The sequence below is a fragment of the Rhinoderma darwinii genome, chromosome 2, assembly GCF_050947455.1.
Source record: "Rhinoderma darwinii isolate aRhiDar2 chromosome 2, aRhiDar2.hap1, whole genome shotgun sequence".
NCBI lineage: Eukaryota > Metazoa > Chordata > Amphibia > Anura > Rhinodermatidae > Rhinoderma > Rhinoderma darwinii.
Window position 1 is genome coordinate 316,563,179 of NC_134688.1, and position 25,734 is coordinate 316,588,912.

At 45.7% G+C, this 25,734-nt stretch overlaps 1 protein-coding gene across 1 annotated transcript in view; it reads right to left on the minus strand.

The window, feature by feature from the left end:
* Positions 1–23,998: 23,998 nt before the first annotated feature.
* Positions 23,999–25,734, minus strand: part of LOC142741831 (tubby protein homolog) — a 66,229-nt gene continuing 64,493 nt past the window's right edge. Inside the window, exon 10 of the mRNA XM_075851160.1 lies at positions 23,999–24,147. Coding sequence (XP_075707275.1) covers positions 24,014–24,147 — 134 coding nt within the window. The 3' untranslated portion in view covers positions 23,999–24,013. The remainder of the gene's footprint in view (positions 24,148–25,734) is intronic.

Consider the following 25,734-nt stretch of genomic DNA (forward strand, 5'->3'; position numbering starts at 1 on the left):
TTCCATCCCAATCTCACATGTGCAGAGTCTAGTGCCCTCAGGAACCTCTCTGGCGATGTGTCCCTGACGATCAAGCCAGCCAATAAAGGTGGAGCCTTGGTCGTCATGGACACATCGCTATACCTAGATGAATTATTGGGCCAAATTGAGGATATTAATGTATATGAGAATTAGGATCAGATCCTAAATTTAGAATTCAATGTAGGATCCAGGATATTTTGGATACAGCTTTAGCGAGTGGTCTTATTCATAGTGATCTGAAAGATTTTTTGACTGTCACACAACCGGTGATCCCAGTTCTTTACTGTCTCCCTAAGATACACAAGTGTTTGTCCAGACCTCCTGCACAGCCAATTGTGTTGGGGCGGGACTCCATATTTGGCCCAATTGCGTTTTTTATTGATAAGTCCCTGCAGGACTTTGCTGTTTCTGCTTCTTCTTCTTCTTCTTCTTACATTCAAGATACCACAGATTTCTTACTTAAAATTGCTGAGGTTAAATTGGAGGGTACCATCATACTAGCATCTTTTGATGTTTGTAATCTGTATATGTCTATAAACCATACAAGAGGATTACAGGTTGAATTTGAGGCATTGAGGGGTTCTGATTACTCTGTTGAATGTGTTGATTTTCTCATGAAGCTACTTGAAATTGTCCTCACTGAAAATACTTTTTGTTTCATGATTCTTTCTATGTGCAGAAGAGGGGTACCGCCATGGGCGCAAATGTTGCACCGACATACGCTAAGAATGAAAAATGAAGTGCCTAGGCACAGAGTCCCAATTTCCCAACCACCGTAGGAATGGTATCGGTTAAAATGTAACTTTTATTAATGTATCAAATGGAGACAAACAACAAACAAGCAAGAGTTAAAAATGTTTACAGAGGACGGCCAATGTGTATCACAAAGGATAGAACAAGTGTATGCAGCACATCGCTGTGCACTGTGTGAGAAACTGATTCGGCAGCTGCAGACTGCCGTAATAGGAATACAGTCCCACACTAGTAGTGGGAATCACTGGACCGTCGGTAAATATTAAAATGGCGATAGCCCCCCCGACATGTTTCGCTGCACAAGCAGCGTCCTCAGGGGATAATTCGGGGCTAATGAGCGCGCGTTTGACTTCCTGCTCTTTATATAGACTAGTGCTCATTACGTGCAATAGCATCATCTCCATCCATAGCCAATCACACAGTCCCACACGACGAGCCTCCAAGCTGCATGAATGACATGGTCAGTAGCCAATCAGATGCCAGACCAACGTCCAGTCAACATGTGCGTCGCGCGCACGCGTGTATCATTCCAGATGAATGATTGTCATATCGCGGGTGCCCTGCATGTCAGGTGAATGACACCATGAACAACCAATGAGATGCCGTAAGTAAAAGTCCAATCAACGCATGCATAACGCGCATGCGTGTAGTAGTCAAGGCGGATGATAGTGACACTGCCGAGATCCTCCATTCATATCATAAGTAAAGAAGAGAGTAAGGGACTGTATTATAACAGGGCAAAGCAATCAATGGAATAGGATAACAGTGGGGTTATAAACAAGAGGGCATAGCATCAATAAAAGGAGGACGTAAATGCAGCCATTCACCACCAGATGGGAATTATCAATGGGCATAGACAGAGCACATATGTCAATAGACATAGCGGGCAGGGGTACGGAGAGAGCAGGAATAAAAACTTAGGTTGTCTGTCATATTAGTGATATCAGAACGGTGACAATATAGATGTTTCATAAACATTGTAAAATATAAATAGTCATACATCAGCAATTTGTTATAATTCAGAGTCAGTGTATTGTAAACTGTCAAACTGACAGTGATATCATGTTGCAAAAGTATATCTCTGCAAATAGGTATATTTCTATAAGAAGGCCATAAAGGTAAAACCTTCATTTAGACCATTGGGGCTGAGGGAGTTCAGCCTGTATATCCAACGGGCTTCTTCCTGTAAAAGCCTCCTGTCTAGGTTGCCAGCCCTAGGACCCAATTTTACCTGGGTGATGCCCCAAAATTGGAGGACCTTAGGATCTCCCTCATGGAAGGATCTCACATGTCTAGAGAGGGAAGTATCCTCTTTCATGTTTATAGAACTGACATGTCTCGAGATCCTTCTCCTGAGTTGTTGGATGGTCTTGCCAACATATAATTTGGGGCAAGGGCATCTGGCGGCATAAACAACGCCACTGCTCTGACAGTTAATGAAATGTCTGATGGTAAATGTCTCCCTCAGCCCCAATGGTCTAAATGAAGGTTTTACCTTTATGGCCTTCTTATAGAAATATACCTATTTGCAGAGATATACTTTTGCAACATGATATCACTGTCAGTTTGACAGTTTACAATACACTGACTCTGAATTATAACAAATTGCTGATGTATGACTATTTATATTTTACAATGTTTATGAAACATCTATATTGTCACCGTTCTGATATCACTAATATGACAGACAACCTAAGTTTTTATTCCTGCTCTCTCCGTACCCCTGCCCGCTATGTCTATTGACATATGTGCTCTGTCTATGCCCATTGATAATTCCCATCTGGTGGTGAATGGCTGCATTTACGTCCTCCTTTTATTGATGCTATGCCCTCTTGTTTATAACCCCACTGTTATCCTATTCCATTGATTGCTTTGCCCTGTTATAATACAGTCCCTTACTCTCTTCTTTACTTATGATATGAATGGAGGATCTCGGCAGTGTCACTATCATCCGCCTTGACTACTACACGCATGCGCGTTATGCATGCGTTGATTGGACTTTTACTTACGGCATCTCATTGGTTGTTCATGGTGTCATTCACCTGACATGCAGGGCACCCGCGATATGACAATCATTCATCTGGAATGATACACGCGTGCGCGCGACGCACATGTTGACTGGACGTTGGTCTGGCATCTGATTGGCTACTGACCATGTCATTCATGCAGCTTGGAGGCTCGTCGTGTGGGACTGTGTGATTGGCTATGGATGGAGATGATGCTATTGCACGTAATGAGCACTAGTCTATATAAAGAGCAGGAAGTCAAACGCGCGCTCATTAGCCCCGAATTATCCCCTGAGGACGCTGCTTGTGCAGCGAAACATGTCGGGGGGGCTATCGCCATTTTAATATTTACCGACGGTCCAGTGATTCCCACTACTAGTGTGGGACTGTATTCCTATTACGGCAGTCTGCAGCTGCCGAATCAGTTTCTCACACAGTGCACAGCGATGTGCTGCATACACTTGTTCTATCCTTTGTGATACACATTGGCCGTCCTCTGTAAACATTTTTAACTCTTGCTTGTTTGTTGTTTGTCTCCATTTGATACATTAATAAAAGTTACATTTTAACCGATACCATTCCTACGGTGGTTGGGAAATTGGGACTCTGTGCCTAGGCACTTCATTTTTCATTGTTAATATATCCCTGCCAACCACTAGGGGTCCTCCCCTTTTCCTTGACATACGCTAAGATGTTCATGGCGGCCCTTGAAGAGCACATCGTCTATGTATCCCACCACTTCAGCTATGTGCTGAGGTGGTGGAGATATATCGACGATGTGTTTGTGATATGGACTGGGTCTCAGACCCAATTACAGCAATTTTTTTGATTTCTTAATGTCATGGATCCTGACATCAAGTTTACCATGACATCATCAATGGTGTCCCTTCAATTTTTGGATACTTTGGTTTACAGGTCGGGAGATAATCCACTGACAGACCTCTATACCAAACCAACTGATCGCAATAATTTGCTTTTGTTTGATAGCCAACATCCGAGGCGAATGGTAGAATTCCTCCCTTACAGCCAGATGGATCAGATGAACCATGAATTTGTTAGGAGACATTATCCACATCCCCTTTTAAATAGACAGTTGGATAAGGTGAACAAGACCATTAGGGCTAATTTGCTGTTCTCTTCTAATGAGGATCGACCGACCCGAATCCCTTTTATTTCCACTTATTCCCATTTGAGCGATAAAATTGGCAGCATTATTCGCCGTGAGTGGCATATGTTACATAGTCTGGCAAATAAGATACCGGAATTTGGTCGGCCCCCCATGTTGGCATACAGAAGAGGTAAAAATGTACGCGATCAATTAGTGCATGCTGACGTGGGTTCAGCACGGTATGTTAGATAAACTACCTTGGTACCCCATAGGGTTGGCTGTTACCCATGCCTAAATTGCTGCAACTGCAGCGATTTATGCAAGGGTCCTGTCTTTAAACATCCCCTTAGTAACATCAATTTCAAAATTAGGCGTTTCTTGACATGTTCATCTGATCACGTAGTCTATATCTTAAAGTGTCCCTGTGGATTATTATATATAGGGGAAATGACCAATGAATGCCGTATCAGGATTAACAAACATAAGTCCACTATACATACCAAGAGACTTGATTTCCCGGTTTCTCAGCATTTTGCTAAAGCTGGTCATACTCATTATAGATCTTAAGTTTTGTAATATAGACTATAAACCCCCCCCCCCCCACTTAGACGTGGTGGTGGTGGTGATAGGATTGCTAAATTGCCAAGATGAAAGTTTCACACTAGCTGTCACATAGGGTTCGTGGGCCCACAGGGCCGTACCGCCTTGGTGGTATGGCAGCTGGCCAACAGGGCGCAGGTCAGAGTCTATTGTTCATATAGGGTACCTGTGGCAGCTCGGACAGTAGCAAAGCAGGCTTGGCTGGGACTAGGCAGCAGGTAGAAATCAGGCGTGGAGTAGCAGGGCAGGCTTGGAATACAGCACAGCACAGCAATAGCTCAACTTTGCACTAGATCAGGATACAGGTTACAGGATACAGGAACAGGGAACACTGGGAGCAGGAAACACTAGGGGGTCATTTGCAAGACAAACTTAGGATACGACAACAACACTCAGGCGTGGGAGGAAGGGGCTGAGACCTTCTTATAGCCCATGGTGCCCAGGGAGAAATCAGCACAATCTCCCACATGCGTGCGCTCTGGCTTCTTGAGTCTGGACTGAGCTCGCGAGCACACCCTGGTGGTCACTGTGGAACAGGACGACTGTATGTGCAAACATCTCTGGAGAGAAGGGCGTCGACTGGATGGAAGGAGTTCGTAATCAGAGACCACGGACGTTACAGTATCCCCCCTCTTACGCCCCCTCCTCCCGGGACCAGAACGAAAGAGAAACCTCTTAATGAGGGTAGATGCGTTGAGATTCTCTTCTGGCTCCCAGGACTTTTCTTCTGGACCAAACCCCCTCCAATCTACTAAATAAAAGGTTCCTCCTCTTACTTTTTTTAATGTCCAGGATCTCCTTAACCTCGAAAGTTTCTGAAGGACCGCTGGAGGCAACCGCAAGGCTCGGAGTCTTGGTAAAGTGGTTCAGAACCACCAGCTTCAAGAGGGAGATATGGAAGGAGTTGGGGATCTTGAGGGTAGGAGGCAGCCAAAGCTTGTAGGCGACAGGGTTGATCTGCTGTAGGATCACAAAGGGTTCGAGGAACCTGGGAGCAAATTTGTACGACGGCACCCTCAGTCGAATATTCCTGGAGGACAGCCAGACCTTCGTGCCAGGAAGAAACTGAGGAGGTTCTCTTCTCCTTGTGTCCGCCTTCCGTTTCATGCGGTCTACCGCCAGCAGGATGGAGTATCGAGTCTGCTGCCAGATCTGCAGAAAGTCCCTAAAAGCCGTGTCAGCAGCTGGTACATCGGACGTATCAGGCACCGGGAGAGGAATTCGTGGGTGTTGGCTGTAGACAATGAAGAACGGTGTCTTCTGTGTGGACTCGCTGGTGTGATTGTTGTATGAGAATTCAGCCCACGGAAGCAACTGCACCCAGTCATCATGCTGCTTGGAGATGAAGTGGCGTAAGTAGTTCTCCAAGATCTGATTGATCCTCTCGACCTGACCATTAAACTGATGATGGTAGGCCGAGGAAAAGTCCAACTTAACACCTAGGAGTCCGCAGAGGGCTCTCCAGAACTTCGAGGTGAACTGTACCCCCCGATCAGACACAATATGCTGCGGTAAGCCGTGCAGGCGGAAGATGTGTTGGATGAACAGCTTGGCCAGTAGAGGAGCAGAAGGAAGACCTGTCAGAGGAACGAAGTGGGCCATCTTCGAAAATCGATCCACCACCACCCAGACAGCACTGCATCCAGCAGAGAGAGGCAGGTCAGTAATAAAGTCCACAGCTATATGCTGCCAGGGAGCATCGGGCACAGGCAATGGCTGGAGCAGGCCAGCAGGTCTGGAGTGAGCGACCTTGTTAGCTGCACACACTGAGCAGGAGGAAACAAAGTCCAAAATGTCCTTGAGCAGCGTGGGCCACCAGAAATGATGGGCAATCAGATCTCGTGTCTTACGGATCCCCGCGTGACCTGCCAGTATAGAGGACTGTCCCCAGCGGAGGATTCTCCTTCGGTCAGCCAGGCACACAAAAGTCCTCCCTGGAGGAGTGTCCCCAACTTGCAGGAGTTTGACAGAGACAATGCAAGACGGATCAATAATGTTCTGTGGCATCTCCATTGCATCCTCTGTCTCGAAAGTCCTGGACAAGGCATCGGCCCTCACATTATTGTCGGCCGGGCGATAATGGAACTCAAACTGGAACCTGGTAAAGAACAGCGACCACCTGTCCTGACGAGGATTCAGCCATTGGGCTGTCTGGAGATAGGTGAGGTTTTTGTGGTCCATAAATATCAGGATGGGATGAGCTGCGCCCTCTAGCAGATGTCTCAACTCCTCCGGGGCGAACTTGATGGCCAGTAACTCCCGATCCCCAATCGAGTAGTTGTGTTCTGCGGAGGAGAAGAGCTTAGAGAAATATCCACATACCATAGACTTGACCTTGAAACCTCTCTGGAACAGGAGTGCACCAGCACCGACAGAGGAGGCGTCCACCTCCAACGAGAACTGCAGAGAGACATCCGGATGATGGAGTATAGAGGCTGATGTGAAGGCACTCTTCAGGCTATTGAATGCGGACTCTGCCTCAGGAGTCCACACCTTGGCGTTCATACCCTTCTTAATAAGGTTAGAGATGGGAGAAGTCAGTGAGGAGATGTTCGGAATAAACTGGCTGTAAAAATTAGCAAATCTCAAAAAGCGCTGTATGGCCCTCAAGCCTTGAGGGCGTGGCCACTCCAGGACAGACTTTACCTTCTCAGGGTCCATCTCGAGACCACGATTCAAGACGATGTAGCCCAGGAAGGGTAGGGCATCCTTGTCAAATACGCACTTCTCCAACTTGGCGTACAGACGATTCTCCCTTAACCATAGCAGAACCTGACGGACATGTCTCTGGTGCGTCATAGGATCTGGGGAGAAAATCAAGATGTCATCAAGGTAGACTACAACACAAACATATAGGAGGTCACGGAAAATGTCATTCACAAACTCCTGGTAGACCGCGGGGGCATTACACAGGCCGAAGGGCATTACTAGATACTCATAGTGTCCATCACGGGTGTTAAATGCAGTCCTCCATTCATCACCCTGGCGAATCCGGACTTGGTTGTAAGCCCCACGCAGGTCTAATTTAGAAAATTGCACCACGTATGCGATCAAACAGTTCGGAGATCAGTGGCAATGGATAATTATTCTTCACCGTGATCTGGTTGAGACCACGGTAGTCGATGCAAGGACGAAGAGAGCCATCCTTCTTTTTGACGAAGAAGAACCCGGCTCCTGCCGGGGAGGAAGACTTTCGTATGAAGCCCCTTTCTAAGTTCTCTATCACATACAGTGAAGGAAATAAGTATTTGATCCCTTGCTGATTTTGTAAGTTTGCCCACTGTCAAAGTCATGAACAGTCTAGAATTTTTAGGCTAGGTTAATTTTACCAGTGAGAGATAGATTACATTTAAAAAAAAAAACAGAAAATCACATAGTCAAAATTATATATATTTATTTGCATTTTGCACAGAGAAATAAGTATTTGATCCCCTACCAACCATTAAGAGTTCAGCCTCCTCCAGACCAGTTACACGCTCCAAATCAACTTGGTGCCTGCATTAAAGACAACTGTCTTAAATGGTCACCTGTATAAAAGACTCCTGTCCACAGACTCAATTAATCAGTCTGACTCTATCCTCTACAACATGGGCAAGACCAAAGAGTTTTCTAAGGATGTCAGGGACAAGATCATAGACCTGCACAAGGCTTGGATGGGCTACAAAACCATAAGTAAGACGCTGGGTGAGAAGGAGACAACTGTTGGTGCAATAGTAAGAAAATGTAAGACATACAAAATGACTGTCAATCGACATCGATCTGGGGCTCCATGGAAAATCTCACCTCGTGGGGTATCCTTGATCCTGAGGAAGGTGAGAGCTCAGCTGAAAACGACACGGGGGGAACTTGTTAATGATCTCAAGGCAGCTGGGACCACAGTCACCAAGAAAACCATTGGTAACACATTACGCTGTAATGGATTAAAATCCTGCAGTGCCCGCAAGGTCCCCCTGCTCAAGAAGGCACATGTACAGGCCCGTCTGAAGTTTGCAAATGAACATCTGGATGATTCTGAGAGTGATTGGGAGAAGGTGCTGTGGTCAGATGAGACTAAAATTGAGCTCTTTGGCATTAACTCAACTCGCCGTGTTTGGAGCAAGAGAAATGCTGCCTATAACCCAAAGAACACCGTCCCCACTGTCAAGCATGTAGGTGGAAACATTATGTTTTGGGGGTGTTTCTCTGCTAAGGGCACAGGACTACTTCACCGCATCAATGGGAGAATGGATGGAGCCATGTACCGTCAAATCCTGAGTGACAACCTCCTTCCCTCCACCAGGACATTAAAAATGGCTCGTGGCTGGGTCTTCCAGCACGACAATGACCCGAAACATACAGCCAAGGCAACAAAAAAGAGCCTCAAAAAGAAGCACATTAAGGTCATGGAGTGGCCTAGCCAGTCTCCAGACCTTAATCCCATCGAAAACTTATGGAGGGAGCTGAAGATCCGAGTTGCCAAGCGACAGCCTCGAAATCTTAATGATTTACAGATGATCTGCAAAGAGGAGTGGACCAAAATTCCATCTAACATGTGTGCAAACCTCATCATCAACTACAAAAAACGTCTGACTGCTGTGCTTGCCAACAAGGGTTTTGCCACCAAGTATTAAGTCTTGTTTGCCAAAGGGATCAAATACTTATTTCTCTATGCAAAATGCAAATAAATATATATAATTTTGACAATGTGATTTTCTGTTTATTTTTAAATATAATCTATCTCTCACTGGTAAAATTAACCTAGCCTAAAAATTCTAGACTGTTCATGTCTTTGACAGTGGGCAAACTTACAAAATCAGCAAGGGATCAAATACTTATTTCCTCCACTGTAGGAGGACATGGACAGAGTCTCTGGCAAGGAGAGAGGATACACCCTACCACGGGGAAGGGATGCACCAGGGATCAATTCAATAGGGCAGTCATACGCTCGATGTGGGGGCAATGTCTCCGCCTCCCTCTTGTTGAAGACATCCAAAAAGGCAGCATAATGACCCGGCAATCCTGCCAATGTCCGAGGCAGAGAAGGCTGAGCCAAACGAATCCTCCCCAGGCATCGACCTTGACACTCAGGACCCCACTGGAGAACCTCTCCAGAATTCCAGTCCAGAACTGGGGCATGCAAATGGAGCCAAGGTAGGCCCAGCAACACAGGGTTAACAGCTTTGGGCAGGACATAACGACAGAAATCTGGAATGAAGGGCTCCCACTTGGAGCCTCAGTGGCTTGGTCATGGCTATAACTGGGTCTGGCAGAGGTAGTCCATTTACTGAAGCAACTGTCAACGGGCTCTCCAGAGCGGTGGTAGGCAATTGCAGAAGGTCCACCAGATCTCTGTGGATGAAATTAGCAGCGGATCTGGAGTCCAGATATGCAGAGACCTGATGTGCCTTCTCGCCGGACACTATGGTCACAGGTATGGACAATTTAGACAGAAGTCCAACTTTACCCAAGGTCGTCACTCCAAGCAACCCTAGGTTTTGGGATCTTTGGGGGCACAGGTGTAATGACGGGGAAGGGAGACAGACAGGTGAGCCCTAATCTACCCGCCACTCAGTCCCTGCCTACTTGCACGACCCGTCCTAGGCGACGGCGTACAACTGGGCGACGTTCCCTACGCTCAATATGTGCACGATAGACAAACAGATAAGGTTACACAGAAGCTAAGGGAAATGAGGCAGTTGCCCACGGCAAGACCGTGAGCAACAAGAGTAGTGAACGAGCCGAGTCAGACCAGGAGTGTACGAGGTACCAAATGCAGAGCAGGAGAGTAGTCAGTAAAGCCACAGTCGATATGAAGCAGAGGTCAAAAGTTATAGCAGGAACAGCAGAGCCAGGAAACAAGATAGAATCACAGGCAAAGACAAGCAGCAAATGGAGGTATAAATAGACCGAGGGCGGGAGCTAGAACCGTCTGGCCAGGCTGTGATAGGTTCTCCCACTCCTCAGCCTACCAGCCAGAGTGGTAGCAGATCGAGTCACTCTATCAGACCTAGGAGCAGATGCAGACTGATTAACCACGGGCGTCGACACAGAAGCTGTGTCTGGCAGATCCTTTACAACAGGCGCACAAGATGACCATCGAGACCGCAATAAAGACAGAGTCCAGATGTGCGTCTGCGTTGTCTCTCTTGAGTAGATAACTTACACTGGTCCGTTATTACCGACTTCTTATGATGATCGACATTGGGGGACAGCAGGGGTTGCTGCAAAGTAGGAACCAGACTAAGAAGGGCTCTCTCCCGTTGAACCTCTTGGAGGCGTTCACGGAACCGTATATCAATCCGGGCAGACAGAAGGATGAGGTCATCCAGGGTAGACGGCAGACCCCGGGCGGCAAGTACGTCTTTAATTCTGGAAGATAGTCCATGCCAGAATGCATCCCCAGAGCCTCATTGTTCCATAAGAGCTCTCCCGCCAGGGTGCGGAAGTGGATTGCGTACTCACTCACGGAGGTGTCTCCTTGGCGCAGGTTAATCTTTTATGAGGGGCCACTGGACCCTTCCTAGGTGGACCTGGCTTATTTGGGAACCGAAGATGGAACCTCCTGAGCAATACCCCAGCATGAACATCCCGGGCGGGTACCCAAGTCCTCTCTTCAGGCCCGTATCCTCTCCAATGGACCAGGTACTGGAGGGAGCCTTGGACCATCCTGCTGTCCACAATCTTGGCCACCTCGAATTCTACCCCTTCAGGGGTGAGAACAGGGAGCGGAGGTTTCCTCGAGGTAACCAAGGACGGGGAGCAGCGTTTCAGGAGGGAGGCATGAAACACGTCATGTATTTGAAAAGACGGGGGTAACTCCAGCCGGAAGGAGACAGGGTTAAGGACCTCAATGACCTTGTACAGCCCTATATACCGGGGAGCAAATTTTTTGGCCGGAACTTTAAGGCACAAATTTTTTGAAGATAGCCACACCAGATCCCCGAGCACAAACAAGAGGCTAGCAGAACGTCTTCTATCTGTCTGAGTCTTTTGTATGCTCTGGGACGCCTCAATGTTCTTCTGAACCTGGGCCCAGACTGTGCACAGTTCCTGATGAACTACATCTACCTCGGGATTGTTGGAACCACCAGGTGAAACGGAGGAGAACCGTGAATTAAACCCAAAATTACAGAAAAAGGGGGAGACCCCTGCCGAGTTACTGACCCTGTTATTAAGGGAAAATTCGGCGAGGGGAATGAAGGAGACCCAATCATATTGACAGTCAGAGATAAAACATCTTAAATATTGTTCTAGAGACTGATTAGTCCTCTCAGTTTGGCCATTAGTTTCAGGATGGAAGGCCGAGGAGAAGGACAGATCAATCTCCAACTTTTTACAGAGGGCTCTCCAAAACAATGAAACAAATTGTACCCCTCTGTCAGAAACAATATTGACAGGAACCCCATGGAGACGCAGGATGTGTTTGACAAACAAGGTAGCTAACGTCTTGGCATTGGGTTGTTTCTTGAGGGGCACAAAGTGGCACATCTTACTGAAGCGGTCTACTACAATCCACACCACCGACTTGCCTTGAGATGGAGGCAGATCGGTGATAAAATCCATGGAGATATGGGTCCAAGGTCTCTGGGGAATGGGCAAAGAACATAGTAAGCCCGCTGGTCGGGACCTGGGAGTCTTGGCCCTAGCACAAATTTCACAAGCGGCGACGTAGGCCTTAACGTCTTTAGGCAACCCAGGCCACCAATAGTTTCTAGAAATGAGGTGCTTGGTACCCAGGATGCCTGGAAGGCCAGATAGTTCCCGGGAGCTAAACCTTGATAAGCCGCAATTTCGAAGACTAAGTCAGAATCAACAGAGGATATTATTATACCTGGGGGCAAAACACAAGCAGGATCTTCCTCTGAAGGAGGGCTGGCCATGAAGCTACGCGACAGTGCATCAGCTTTAATATTTTTAGACCCAGCCCTATAGGTGACCACAAAGTTGAATCTAGTAAAAAATAACGCCCATCGAGCTTGTCTCGGGTTTAGCCTTCCAGCAAAGTCTAGGAAAACCAGATTCTTGAGGTCGGTAAGGACCGTTACCTGGTGCCTAGCCCCCTCCAAGAAGTGGCGCCACTCTTCAAATGCCCATTTAATGGATAAGAGTTTGCGGTTGCCTACGTCATAGTTACTCTCAGTTGGCGAGAACTTCCTGGAGAAGTAGGCACAGGGACGGAGATGGGTGAGGGACCTGGTACCCTGGGACAACGCAGCACCCACTCCCACCCCGGAGGCGTCAACCTCCTCGATGAATGGCTCCATTTGGTTAGGCTGAATCAGCACTGGGGCAGAGATAAAGCACTTCTTAAGGATCTCAAATGCCTGGACCGCCTTCGGAGGCCAGTGGAGGAGATCAGCACCTTTGCGAGTAAGATCCGTAAGAGGCTTAGCGATGACCGAGAAGTTAGCAATAAATCTCCTGTAATAATTAGCAAACCCCAGGAAGCACTGTAACGCCTTCAGGGAGGCAGGTTGGACCCATTCAGCCACAGCCTGAACCTTGGCAGGGTTCATGCGGAATTCATTAGGAGTGAGGATTTGAAACAAAAATAATATCTCCTGCACCCCAAACACACATTTTTCGGATTTAGCAAAGAGTTTGTTTTCCCAAAGGGCCTGGAGCACCTTCCTGACATGCTCAATGTGGGAGGACCAGTCCTTGGAAAACACAAGTATGTTATCAAGGTACACTGCAAGAAATACCCCCAGGTAGTCTCTTAAAATCTCATTTATAAAATTCTGGAAGACCGCGGGAACATTACACAACCCAAAGGGCATGACGAGGTATTCGAAATGACCTTTGGGCGTGTTAAACGCAGTCTTCCACTCATCCCCTTCTCTGACTCGGATTAGGTTATAAGCCCCCCGAAGATCAAACTTAGAGAACCATTGGGCCCCCTGAACCTGATTGAAGAGATCAGGAATCAAAGGAAGGGGATACTGGTTCCTTAAAGTTACCTTATTCAAGTTTCGGTAATCGATGCACGGCCTAAGACCACCATCCTTCTTCCCTACGAAGAAGAAGCCAGCACCTTCCGGAGATGTAGAGGGGCGAATGTAACCCTTGGCCAGGCTTTCCTGGATATATTCTCTCATGGCCTCACGTTCGGGACAAGAGAGATTAAATATCCTACCCTTAGGGAGCTTAGCTCCTGGTACCAAATCGATTGCGCAATCGTATTCTCTATGAGGAGGTAACACTTCGGAGGCCTTTTTAGAAAAAACACCAGTGAAGTCCTGAATAAACTCAGGTAGAGTGTTCACCTCCTCAGGGAGAGAAATAAAATTAACAGAAAAACTGGACGTCATGCATTCATTACCCCATTTAGTAAGATCCCGAGTATTCCAGTTAAACGTGGGATTATGCATCTGCAACCAGGGAAGGCCTAAAACCAAATCGGACGATAATCCCTGTATCACCAGTACAGAGCACTGCTCCAAATGAATGGAGCCAACAATGAGTTCAAAAACAGGGGTATGCTAAAATAACCATTAGCAAGTGGAGTGGAGTCGATACCCACTACCGGGACAGGTTTAGGCAAATCAATCAATGGCATAGCTAGAGACATAGCAAATTCCACAGACATAATATTAGCAGAATCCCTGAATCCACAAAGGCACTGCCAGTGGCAGACCTACCCTCAAAGGAGACCTGAAAGGGAAGCAAGGTCTTATTAGGTTTCATATTTACGGGAAATACCTGTGCACCCAAGCGACCTCCCCGATGGTCACTTAGGCATGGAAGTTTTTCACTTGATGCTTGTCATCCCCACAGTAGAAGCAGAGACCATTCTTCCTACGGAGCTCTCTACGTTGTTGGGGAGACACGGAGGCCCCGAGTTGCATTGGTTCATCTGAGTTTTCCATGGAAGAAAGAAGCAACGGAACCTCAGGAGCCATTATGGGGGAGACAGAGGAGAAGGCACAAAAACATTCAAGTCGTCGTTCCCTGAGACGTCGGTCCAGACGTACCGCTAAAGCCATAACCTGATCTAGAGAGTCAGAACAGGGATAGCTAACTAATAGGTCTTTCAGGGCGTTCGACAGACCCAATCTAAACTGGCACCTCAAGGCTGTTTCATTCCACCGAGAAGCTACACACCACTTCCTAAAGTCAGAACAGTACTCCTCAACGGGTCTCTTACCCTGACATAAGGTCACCAGCTGACCCTTGGCAAAGGCAGTCTTGTCAGGCTCGTCATAGATGAGCCCGAGAGCAGATAAAAAAAGGTCAACAGAGGAAAGTTCAGGGGCGTCAGGAGCCAAGGAGAAGGCCCATTCTTGGGGGCCGTCCTGGAGCCGGGAGACAATTATACCTACTCGCTGGCACTCAGAACATGAGGAGTGGGGCCTTAAACGGAAATAGAGCCTACAACTCTCCCGAAAGGAGAAAAAAGTCTTCCGGTCCCCCGAGAACCGGTCAGGCAACTTGAGGTGGGGTTCAAGAGGTGAGGTGGAGGGCACTACCTGGTTAGCATCACGCTGGTCGCACCTCTGAGCCAGGGCTTGGACCTGTAGGGAGAGACCCTGCATTTGCTGAGCCAGGGTCTCAAGGGGGTCCATAGTTGTGTAGGAACCAGGGTAGAAAAGGTATATGTACCTGTAATTATGTAATGATGGGGTAGGGAGACAGATAGGTGAGCCCTAATCTACCCGCCACTCAGTCCCTGCCTACTTGCACGACCCGTCCTAGGCGACGGCGTACAACTGGGCGACGGTCCCTACGCTCAATATGTGCACGACAGACAAACAGACAAGGGTACACAGAAGCTAAGGGAAATGAGGCAGTTGCCCACGGCAAGACCGTGAGCAACAAGAGTAGTGAACGAGCCGAGTCAGACCAGGAGTGTACGAGGTACCAAACGCAGAGCAGGAGAGCAGTCAGTAAAGCCAGGTTCGATATGAAGCAGTGGTTAATAGTTATAGCAGGAACAGCAGAGCCAGGAAACAAGATGGAATCACAGGCAAAGACATGCAGCAAATGAAGGTATAAATAGACCGAGGGCGGGAGCTAGAACCGTCTGGCCAGGCTGTGATAGGTTCTCCCACTCCTCAGCCTACCAGCCAGAGTGGTAGCCGATCGAGTCACTCTATCAGACCTAGGAGCAGATGCAGACTGATTAACCACGGGCGTCGACACAGAAGCTGTGTCTGGCAGATCCTTTACAACAGGCGCACAAGATGACCATCGAGACCGCAATAAAGACAGAGTCCAGATGTGCGTCTGCGTTGTCTCTCTTGAGTAGATAACTTACACTGGTCCGTTATTACCGACTTCTTATGATGATCGACATTGGGGGACAGCAGGGGTTGCTGCAAAGTAGGAACCAGACTAAGAAGGGCTCTCTCCCGTTGAACCTCTTGGAGGCGTTCACGAACCGTATATCAATCCGGGCAGACAGAAGGATGAGGTCATCCAGGGTAGACGGCAGATCCCGGGCGGCAAGTACGTCTTTAATTCTGGAAGATAGTCCATGCCAGAATGCATCCCCAGAGCCTCATTGTTCCATAAGAGCTCTCCCGCCAGGATGCGGAAGTGGATGGCGTACTCACTCACGGAGGTGTCTCCTTGGCGCAGGTTAATCAAAGCGGCCGCTTCAGATGAGACACGTCCAGGCTCCTCAAACACCATGTGAAAACTCCGGAGGAAGGCAGGGAAGTCACGGGTCTTGCCGTTGAGGAGGGAAATTATGAAAGCGACCCTGGCACCATCAGACGAAAAAGTCCTAGCATACAGGATGAAATGGATCTGGCATTGATCAAGAAAAGCACAACAGGTACTTGCTTCTCCATCATAGCGGTCAGGAAGTGGCAAAGAAACATGTGGGTCCATACTGCCAAGAGGTGTAGACTGAGGATCCACATTGCCAGGATGTGTATTAGGAGGAACGGCAGCTTGTGCCTCCTGCCGACGTGCAAGGATGTTCAACGCCTGGAGGAGTTGGTTCTGTCGCGACCGGAGGTCCAGCATATCCGCTCGCATCTCCTGTGACGTCGTCATAGTCTTGGATTGACCAGCGGGGTCCATGGCCTGAGCGTATTGTCACGAAGGGTCTGTGGACTCAGTGGGCTGTACCGCCTTGGCGGTAAGGCAGCTAGCCAACAGGGAGCAGGTGATTGTCTAAAGTTCTATAGGTACCTGTGGCAGCTCAGACAGCAGCAGGGCAGTCTCGGCTGGGAATTAGGTAGCAGGCGGACGTCAGGCGAGGTGAAGCAGGTCAGACGTGGATGTAGCGCAACATGTCTTTGGCACAGCACCGTGATAGACCAGGAAGGTATGGATTGCTAGGAACAGGAACTGGAAACAAGTATAGGTACAGGCACTGGAACAGGAAACACACTAGGAGGCCATCACATAGACAACAACGCTCAGGCATAGAACTAGGGGGCTGGACCTCTCTTATAGTCCTGGGTACTCACAGGTCAAAATTCGTCCATGAGGTCCGGTGCGCGCGCTGCCCCTTTAAGAGCGGGCGCGTGCACCCTACGGGATCCGGCAGAGGTGAGTGGACGCGAGCGCTGGCGTCTCCTGAGGAGGAGGCTGGGGCCAGTGCTTGCCGACTCGCAGCTGCGGCTGTCAGGGGGTGGTTGGAGCTGACAGCCCGCAGCCAGGGACATTACACTGAGCTTTGTTCTGGTGCTGTATTTATGTACTGATCTTGGTTTTGGTGCTGTATATTTGAACAGAGCTTTGTTCTGGTGCTGTATATATGTACTGAGCTTGGTTCTAGTGCTGTATATATGTACTGAGCTTGCTCCTGGCACCGTATCTGTGCATTAGCAGGGAGAGTTGTCGCGGTTTACTTCGCACGCCGCACTGTCCTCCATGGGAACAGCCTAACTAAATGGGCTGAGCACGCTTAGGATATTGAATGTGCGCATATAGGCCTATACGTAATGGGTGAGTTTAATATAATGTGTGGGTAGGTCTGTACGCTTATGAAATTATATTCATAGTGTGGCAATCCACACTAAAGCATTCTGGACAGGGAATTTATTTATTTAGAGTCCACTTTAATGTAGAGGGTATTTGGAATATCGTAATTGTTTTATTTTATTATTAAAATCATTTCCAATGGCGCGAAAAACCGCAAAACACTGTGACCCCTCCCCCCATGGTGCGTATGTCTTTGTCCGAAAAACAGGGAACCTTTTATGAAAAATTTTAATCCCACCCCTGAGTATCACACATGATAGGATTAGATACAGTAGCTCAGCAGTCAGTATTACACATGATATGATTAGATATAAGGCCCAGCAGACAGTATCACACATGATGGGATTAGATACAGTGTCCAGCAGACAGTATCATACATTATATAATAAGGCTGGGTTCACACGACCTATTTTCAGACGTAAACGAGGCGTATTATGCCTCGTTTTACGTCTGAAAATAGGGCTACAATACGTCGGCAAACATCTGCCCATTCATTTGAATGGGTTTGCCGACGTACTGTGCAGACGACCTGTCATTTACGCGTCGTCGTTTGACAGCTTTCAAATGACAACGCGTAAAATGACTGCCTCGGCAAAGAAGTGCAGGACACTTCTTTGCAACGTAATTTGAGCCGTTCTTCATTGAAGTCAATGAAGAGCAGCTCAAGATTTACGAGCGTCAAAGACGCCTCGCATAATGCGAGGAGGAGCTTTTACGTCTGAAACGACGCAGCTGTTTTCTCCTGAAAACAGTCTGTCTTTTCAGACGTAAAAGCCACTTCTCGTGTGCACATACCCTTAGATACAGTGGCTCAGCAGACAGTATCACACATGATAGGATTAGATATAGGGCCCAGCTCGCTGACATTGCGGCACCAGCGCTGGACCCAGGAAAGGTAAGTATAAGAATTATTTTGCTTTATTACGTCTTACAAATTTTTTTCAGTGTGTTTGTGTTTTTTTTACAGATTTAGTTGTTGGACTACTTCAGATTTGAGGACTAATGTGATAACGGTGTTGTTTTATTCTCAATAAAATGGATGACAAGAATTGTGTGGGATTTTTATTTCAATAAAATATTTTTTCTATGTTCTTGTAGTTTTCTAACTTTATTACTATCTCCTTAGTAATGGCCGCTGGCTGATTGACAATGTCCATTACTAAGGCAGGGCTTAATGTTAGACATGAAGAGGCTAACACTAACCCCCATTATTACCGTGGTACCAACCGCCACCAGGAAGAGCCGGGTACAATCCAGTACCGACCATCTGTAGTGATGGTTAGGTACCAGCGTGGCTGCAGGCTGGTATTATTAGGCTGGGTTAAGGCAAAAAACAGTGGCCCTTCCCACCCTGGTAATGCTGCCTGCTGCTGCTGTGTTGTATCTGGCTGTTTATAAAACTGGGGGAACCCCACATCATACTTTCCAATTATTTAAAAAAAAAAATTAAATGATGTGGGATCCCGACCCATTTTCCATAACCAGCCAGATACAACACTGTGTTTGGCCTTTCCCAGCCTAATAATACCAGCCTGCGGCTGACCCAGTGCCTGACCATTACTACAGAAGGTCGGGTACTGGATCGTGCCTGGCTCTTCCCGGCACCCCTGGCGGCGGTGGGTATCGGGGTAATAATGGGGGTTAGTGTTAGCCTCTGCATCGGTTAACACTAAGCCTCGCCTTAGTAATGGACGCTGTCATTCAGCCAGCACCTATTAATAAGGCAGAAGTAATAACGTTTAAAAAAAATACAAACGCATAGAAAAAACAGGTTTATTGAAATAAAAAAAAAACCCACACAACCCTCATTAACTATTTTATTGATAATAAAAAAAATCCGTCATTGAAGTAGTCCTCGAATCTGACATAGTCCAATGACCGAACCTGTAGAAAAACACAAACACAAAAAAACATTAGTAATGGCCTGTTCACATCACCGCTGCCCTTCCGTCTCAGGTTTCCGTCAGGTAACCCATCGACGGAAAGGCAAACTGAAACCTCAGCTTCTGTTTCCCTCACCATTGATTGGTTTCATTGTTTTGACGGAGTCAATAGCGCAGTCGACTGCGCTATTAGTTGCGTCAAGAACAACGGGACCCTGTTACAACAGTGACAAACGGGAACCTTTAGCAACTTTTCCGTCACCATGGAGATCAATGGCGATGGAAACGGAAGCTGAGGTTTCAGTTTGCCGTTCCGTTGAGTGGTTACCCGACGGAAACCTCCAACGGAACCCCTGAAAGGAAGTGAAATGGTTATGTGAACACATTCTAACACATATGGAAAATTAGATGCAGGGCCCAAGTGCATGTGTAATACTGTTTGTTGGACCCTGTATCTAAGCCTAAGGTAGGCTTAGATACAGGGTCCAGCAGACAGTAATCCTATACAGTATAAGATTACTGTTTGCTGGGGCCATGTATCTAAGCCTGCCACATGGTAGGCTTAAAAGGGGTTGTCCAGACACTAAACATGGATGGCCTATCCTCAGGATAGGCCATCAATAGCTGATGAGTCAGGGTCCGACTCCTGGGACCCCCACCAATCAGCTGTTTTGAAGCGGGTGCAGAGCTCGTACAAGCGCTGCTTCCCCTTTATTTTCCTTACTTGCTCACACTGTGAATTGCTGACACGTCCGTGTCGACCATTCAGTGTGAGAAAGTGACCGGAATGAAGGGAGAAGTAGAGCTCGTACGAGCGGCTGACAAAAATGCACCAGCACCATAAATGTTGCGACCGCTGCGACCCCTAAAGTTACGCCTCTGCTCTAGATGAATTCTTTTAGGGGATTAGTTTCCAAAATGGTGTCGCTTTTCTGGGGTTTCTAATATTTTGAAAGCCCTGAGCCTCTGCTTTTATGACACAGGGCAGTAAATACCACCATAGTAAGCCTCAAATGTTGCATGGTGATCTTTACATTCTAAGCCCTGCCATATACACAAATAGCAGTTTATGACCACATATGCGGTATTGCTGTACTCGGGAGAAATTGTGGAGCGATATTTCTCCTATTACCCCTAACTAAAGTAAAAAATTTTTGGCTAAAGCGATAAATTATTGAACATTTTTTTCGTTTTCATGTCCCAATTCTTATAAATTCTATGAAACAGCTGTGGGGTCAAAAATGGACACAACACCCCTAGATTAATTCTTTGAGGAATGTAGTTTCAAAAATAGGGCTAATTGTGGGGGGGTTTACACTGTTTTTTCCTCTCAGTGGCCTTGCAAATGCAACATGGCCTCCGCAAACTATTCCAGCTAAATTTGAGCTCTAAAAGTCAAGTGGCGCTCCTTCCCATCTGATCCCTGCCGTATGTCCAAACAGCCGTTTATGACCACATATGGGCTATTGCTGTACTCTGAAGAAACTTCTGTGCAAATGTTGGGGTGCTTTTTCTCCTTTAGTTCTTGTGGAAATTTAAAAAAAATAGCTAAACCTAAATTTTATTGAAAAAAATGTAGATTTTTATTTTCACGGCCTACTTCCAATAATTTCTGAAAAGACCTGTGGCATCAAAATGCTCACTATACCCCTGAATAATTTCATTGAGGGGTGTCATTTCCCAAATGGGGTCACTTGTGGGGTGTTTCCTTTGTTTTGGTACCACAAGACTTCTTCAAACCTCACATGGTGCCTAAAATATAATCTAATAAAAAGAAGGCCCCAAAATCTACTATGTGCTCCTTTGATTCTGAGGCCTGTGCTTCAGTACATTAGCACTCTAGGGCCACATGTGGGATATTTCTAAAAACTGCAGAATCTGGGCAATAAATATTGAGTTGTGTTTTTCTGGTAAAACCTTCTGTGTTACAGAAAAAAATGGATTAAAAATGAATTTCTGCAAAAACAATGAAATGTGCATATTTCACCTCTACTTTGTTTAAATTCTTGTGAAACGCATAAAGGGTTAAGAAACTTTCTATATGCTGTTTTGAATACTTTAAGGGGTGCAGTTTTTTAAATGGGGTCAGGTATGGGGTTTGTATTGTATTGGCCCCTCAAAGCCACTTCACAATTGAACTGGTTTCAGTAAAAATAGCCTTTTGAAATGTTCTTGAAAATGTGAGAAATTGCTGCTAAAATAACCCTTGTAACGTCCTAGAAAATAAAAGAATGTTCAAAAAAGATGATACCAATCTAAAATAGACATATGGGAAATATAAATTAGCAACTACTTTGTGTGGTATAACAATTTGTCTTACAAGTAGATTTATTTAAAATGATAAAAATGCTATTTTCTTCATTTTTTTTTTTTGCAATATTTCTGTGTTTATTTAAAATTAAATACTAACTGTACCTCGAAATCGCTTAGATTGGGGAAAGTATTCTGATTTTAAAAATGGGGCTCTGTCATTTGGTCCAAAAGTGGCTGTGGCGGGAAGGGGTTAAAATCACTGACCTGTCTGTTATCACCACGCAGTGTTTGTATTTGATGAAGTGCCCGGTTCGGGCTCGAAATGCGTAATATTTTGCACTGCACCTTACGTTTTATGTAATAAAACTATTATATACATGAAGACAAAAGAGCCTTTGCATTTTTCCCTGAGGAACAGCGCCAGAGTCTCAGAGTAACTACTCATTTTTAAACCTTTTTTTTCCCATCATCATATCCTGTCCTGCACATACCTGTCTTGTTCTTGATTGATTGATTTTCAATTTTACCCATGTATGTTAAAATGCTGTAATTGAAATTTTATCTCTAGTATTTTGTTATAATTATTTGATTCCGAGATATTTTCATAAATATCTTGCATTAAGGGGTTTTCCAGTTATAAGAGAATAATGACTTATCCTCAGGATAGGCCATCCACATCTGATCGGTGGCAGTACAACTCTCGGTACCCCCGCTGATCGCTGTATTGAAGAGGCTGCTCCTTCATCTCTGTTGCTCGTACTGTAAATCGCAGACACATTGTTAGCAGCGGTTCACAGTATTACAGCCTTTTCCCATTCACTTGAATGGGATAAGGCTTTAGTACTGTGAACTGCCCCTACAAGTGTGTGAAAGTGAGTAAAATGTGTTTATGTGACTCCAATTTGTAAGCGTGCATGGAGTCTCCATTTTATATCTTAATAAATCCATTCTGTGTTTTGAAGAATTTTTTGTGTCAATGTAAATTTATGCTGGGATTGTCTGAACACAGGGTTGGCCTTAGGGGTGTGCGACCTGTGCGAGTGCACAGGGTACTGCAGCCTCCCTGTATGTATGGGGAACCACTGTGCAGGCCGTTTGACCTCTGTTCCCTGCTCCTCGTTACACACATGAAGCAGAGTAGCAAAAGTAGAGGAGGAAGCTCCGCCCACAGCCCGTCCTCCAAGAAACCTGGGAGCAAGGAGAGATGGTAAGTGGCTATTTGTGTGCATGTGTGTATATGTTCCAGTGTCTGTTTGTGTATGTGTCTGCCTGCCTGTGTGGGTATAGTTATCACTGGTGTTACATAGGACTGCAGGTAACATCTACTACATGATCTGTACTCAGAGAGTTATCACTGTGTGTTATCCGTGGTGTTATATAGGACTGCAGGTAACATCTACTACATGATCTGTACTCAGAGAGTTATCACTTTAGTAGTAGATGTTATATGCAGTCCTATCTATTATATATGGGTCTGTCTGTGTGTGTGTGTGTGTGTGTGTGTGTGTGTGTGTGTGTGTGTGTGTGTGTGTGTATGCGTCTGTGTGTATATATATTTACCTATGTGTGTGTGTACATATCTATATATATATATATATATATATATATATATATAGATAGATATATTTGTCTGTATATCTAAATATGTCTTTAGGTATGTACAGTATATATGTTCCAGTTTTTGCATGTCTATATATATGGTTAATTTTTAATTTGTGGAGGGCAGCAATAGAGAGTCCCGCACAGAGCTCCATCCAACCTAAGGCTGGACATTTATAAGTTTAAACTTTTTAACCAATGTTTTTCATCTCTTATCTGAGTCTGTTACAAGGATGTACACATACTGACTTTGCAGCTGCAAGTTTGTTATTGGACGTTTTGTTTTACTGATTATTTCTTATGAAAAGTTTTTTTTCTCGCAGTAATTTTCCATAAGATGCCTTTCTTGCCTGTTATTGGTTAACCTCATGCCTATTCCCCTTTTGAAAGCTATTATTGTAATGAGATTTTGGCAATAAACTCAAAGAAGGATATTTGAGTATAAGAGCATGGTCTCTGTGTCTTTTACTTCTCTCCGATATATGTTATGGATTTGGATCTGGATAAGTTTACTGGCGAGGTCAGTTGAAACACCTATCTATCAAGTGTGTTGGCGATTCACAGTAGTAAGGAATGAAGGGGAAGCAGCGCTCGAATGTACACCACTGTTCAAAACAGCTTATTGGTGGTGGTGCCGAAGGTCGGACCCTTACTGATCAGATGTTGATGGCCTCTCATGAGGATAGGCCATGAATTTCTTACTACTGGAAAACCCCTTTAAGTGTTACTGTTATGTGGCCTTCAGTGCCAGAGAGAAACTAAAATAATGACACAATTCATATTCATTTTTGCTATATTATAAATATTATTTTTCTTGTATTGAGAATAGACATAGAATACACATAATAATTAAGGGGAATATCCTTGGTACATCATTCGCATGCCAACTTTCCGTCAAAGCTGGATAGTGCAATCGCAAATGCTTGAACTGCGCACATAGGGTACTTATAGTCCATCGTGAATGCATCATCTGCTATGCGACCAAATTGCATGATGATATAGTCAACTGTAAAGCAAAAATAAAGAAAATCAGCTTTTGGCATCTAATTTTTTTATTCAACAGCGTAATGTGTCCTATCTTCTTTAGAGCAGTCAACAGATTTTCTATAGAATTAGGGTGAAGAATGCAACTTTCCAGAAGATTGGTTTGCTCTTTTCCGTTCATACATTTTTTATTTTTCTTTCAAATAATAATAAAAACCTGATTTAAATAATGCTTATATGTTTCTTGTGTTCTTTTTATGTGACTATCCACTAATTCTTGAAATGTTACAGTTTTCACACTGTCCATTAGAGAAGTCACAAAAGGTTGATGCTTCCTGTTTTCTGTAGCTTACTTGTCAGCTTTGCTGTATAGAATGGGACAGTGACATGTCATTATCTTTAAAGGGTGGGCGAGTTAATGACAGCCTTATTACACTGCTTAATGTCTAGATAATGCACAATATCAATATTTTAGACACAGACAAGGCTCTATATGCATTTCTCCGATTACCCCTTGGTCTCTGGAGAGGAAGCCATACTGCATCGAGGCTGCAGTAATCTATGAAACTTCTCTGTCAATTGACTTGCATTCATTGCAGCTGCCATAAAGCACACACAGCCTTCTGCACTATCTATATAGACAATAGAGAAGGTAAGTGTGTGCTTCCAATTTGGTTGCTCCTGGGAACTTCTAAAAAGTAAAAAATAAAGTGAACAACACTAAAATTAAAAACATGAGATAATCACATAACCTGTTTGTGCAAATGGGCGTACCATTCTGTCCTAATTGTGGACAACGGTACGCCCAGTAGATGGCATGGGCACAGGAGCTGTGCCCGCGCCATCAACAGCGGTGGTTGGCTGTAATATGCAGCCGAAATTCTTCTGCAACGGCCAGGATTGAAGATAACTTTGATCCCGGCCATTCAACCCCTAAGATGCTGTAGTCAATGGCTACTGTGGCATCCAAGTGGTTATAGAGAGAAGGGGCTCCCTCTATTACCCCATCAGTGCAATGCAATTGCAGGGGCACCGATGGATTGTCATGGCAACCGAGGCCTATAAAGGGCCCCCAGGTCTGCCACGGCTATATGCGTATTGGGTCGTGCCAGGAGCCTGTACAGTCAGGCAATAGAGATGAGCAAATCAATTCTAAACAAATCAAATTTGGTCAGAACTTCCCAAAAATTTTGGATTTGCCAAAATCCCAAACTTTAGGGGTTCACGCCGCATAAATCTGTAAAATGTGGCGGATTAAGTAGACCATAGGCCCTGGGCTGTTCCCGAAACTTGGGCCCCCCTTCCCCTTTCTATAGTAAACACCAACTTTTTGTGCGAGCATTGACAAATGGGTGTTACGATTCCCCTTGTCAAAGGGCTGTGTCCCTACATACTGACAGTCTCCAACCATCACTGACAGTATCACACTTCCTCTTGACAATGGGAATGGTAACACACATTTATCTATTAGTCCTGGGTACACCAAGATATGTAGAATACAAGGATTTCCTACAACAGACATGTCAGGAGAGGGGACAGATCCCCTATAGATCCAGTGACTCACAGGTGATGTCTTCTCTGATGGGAGTAGTTTTCTTTTCTTCTCCAT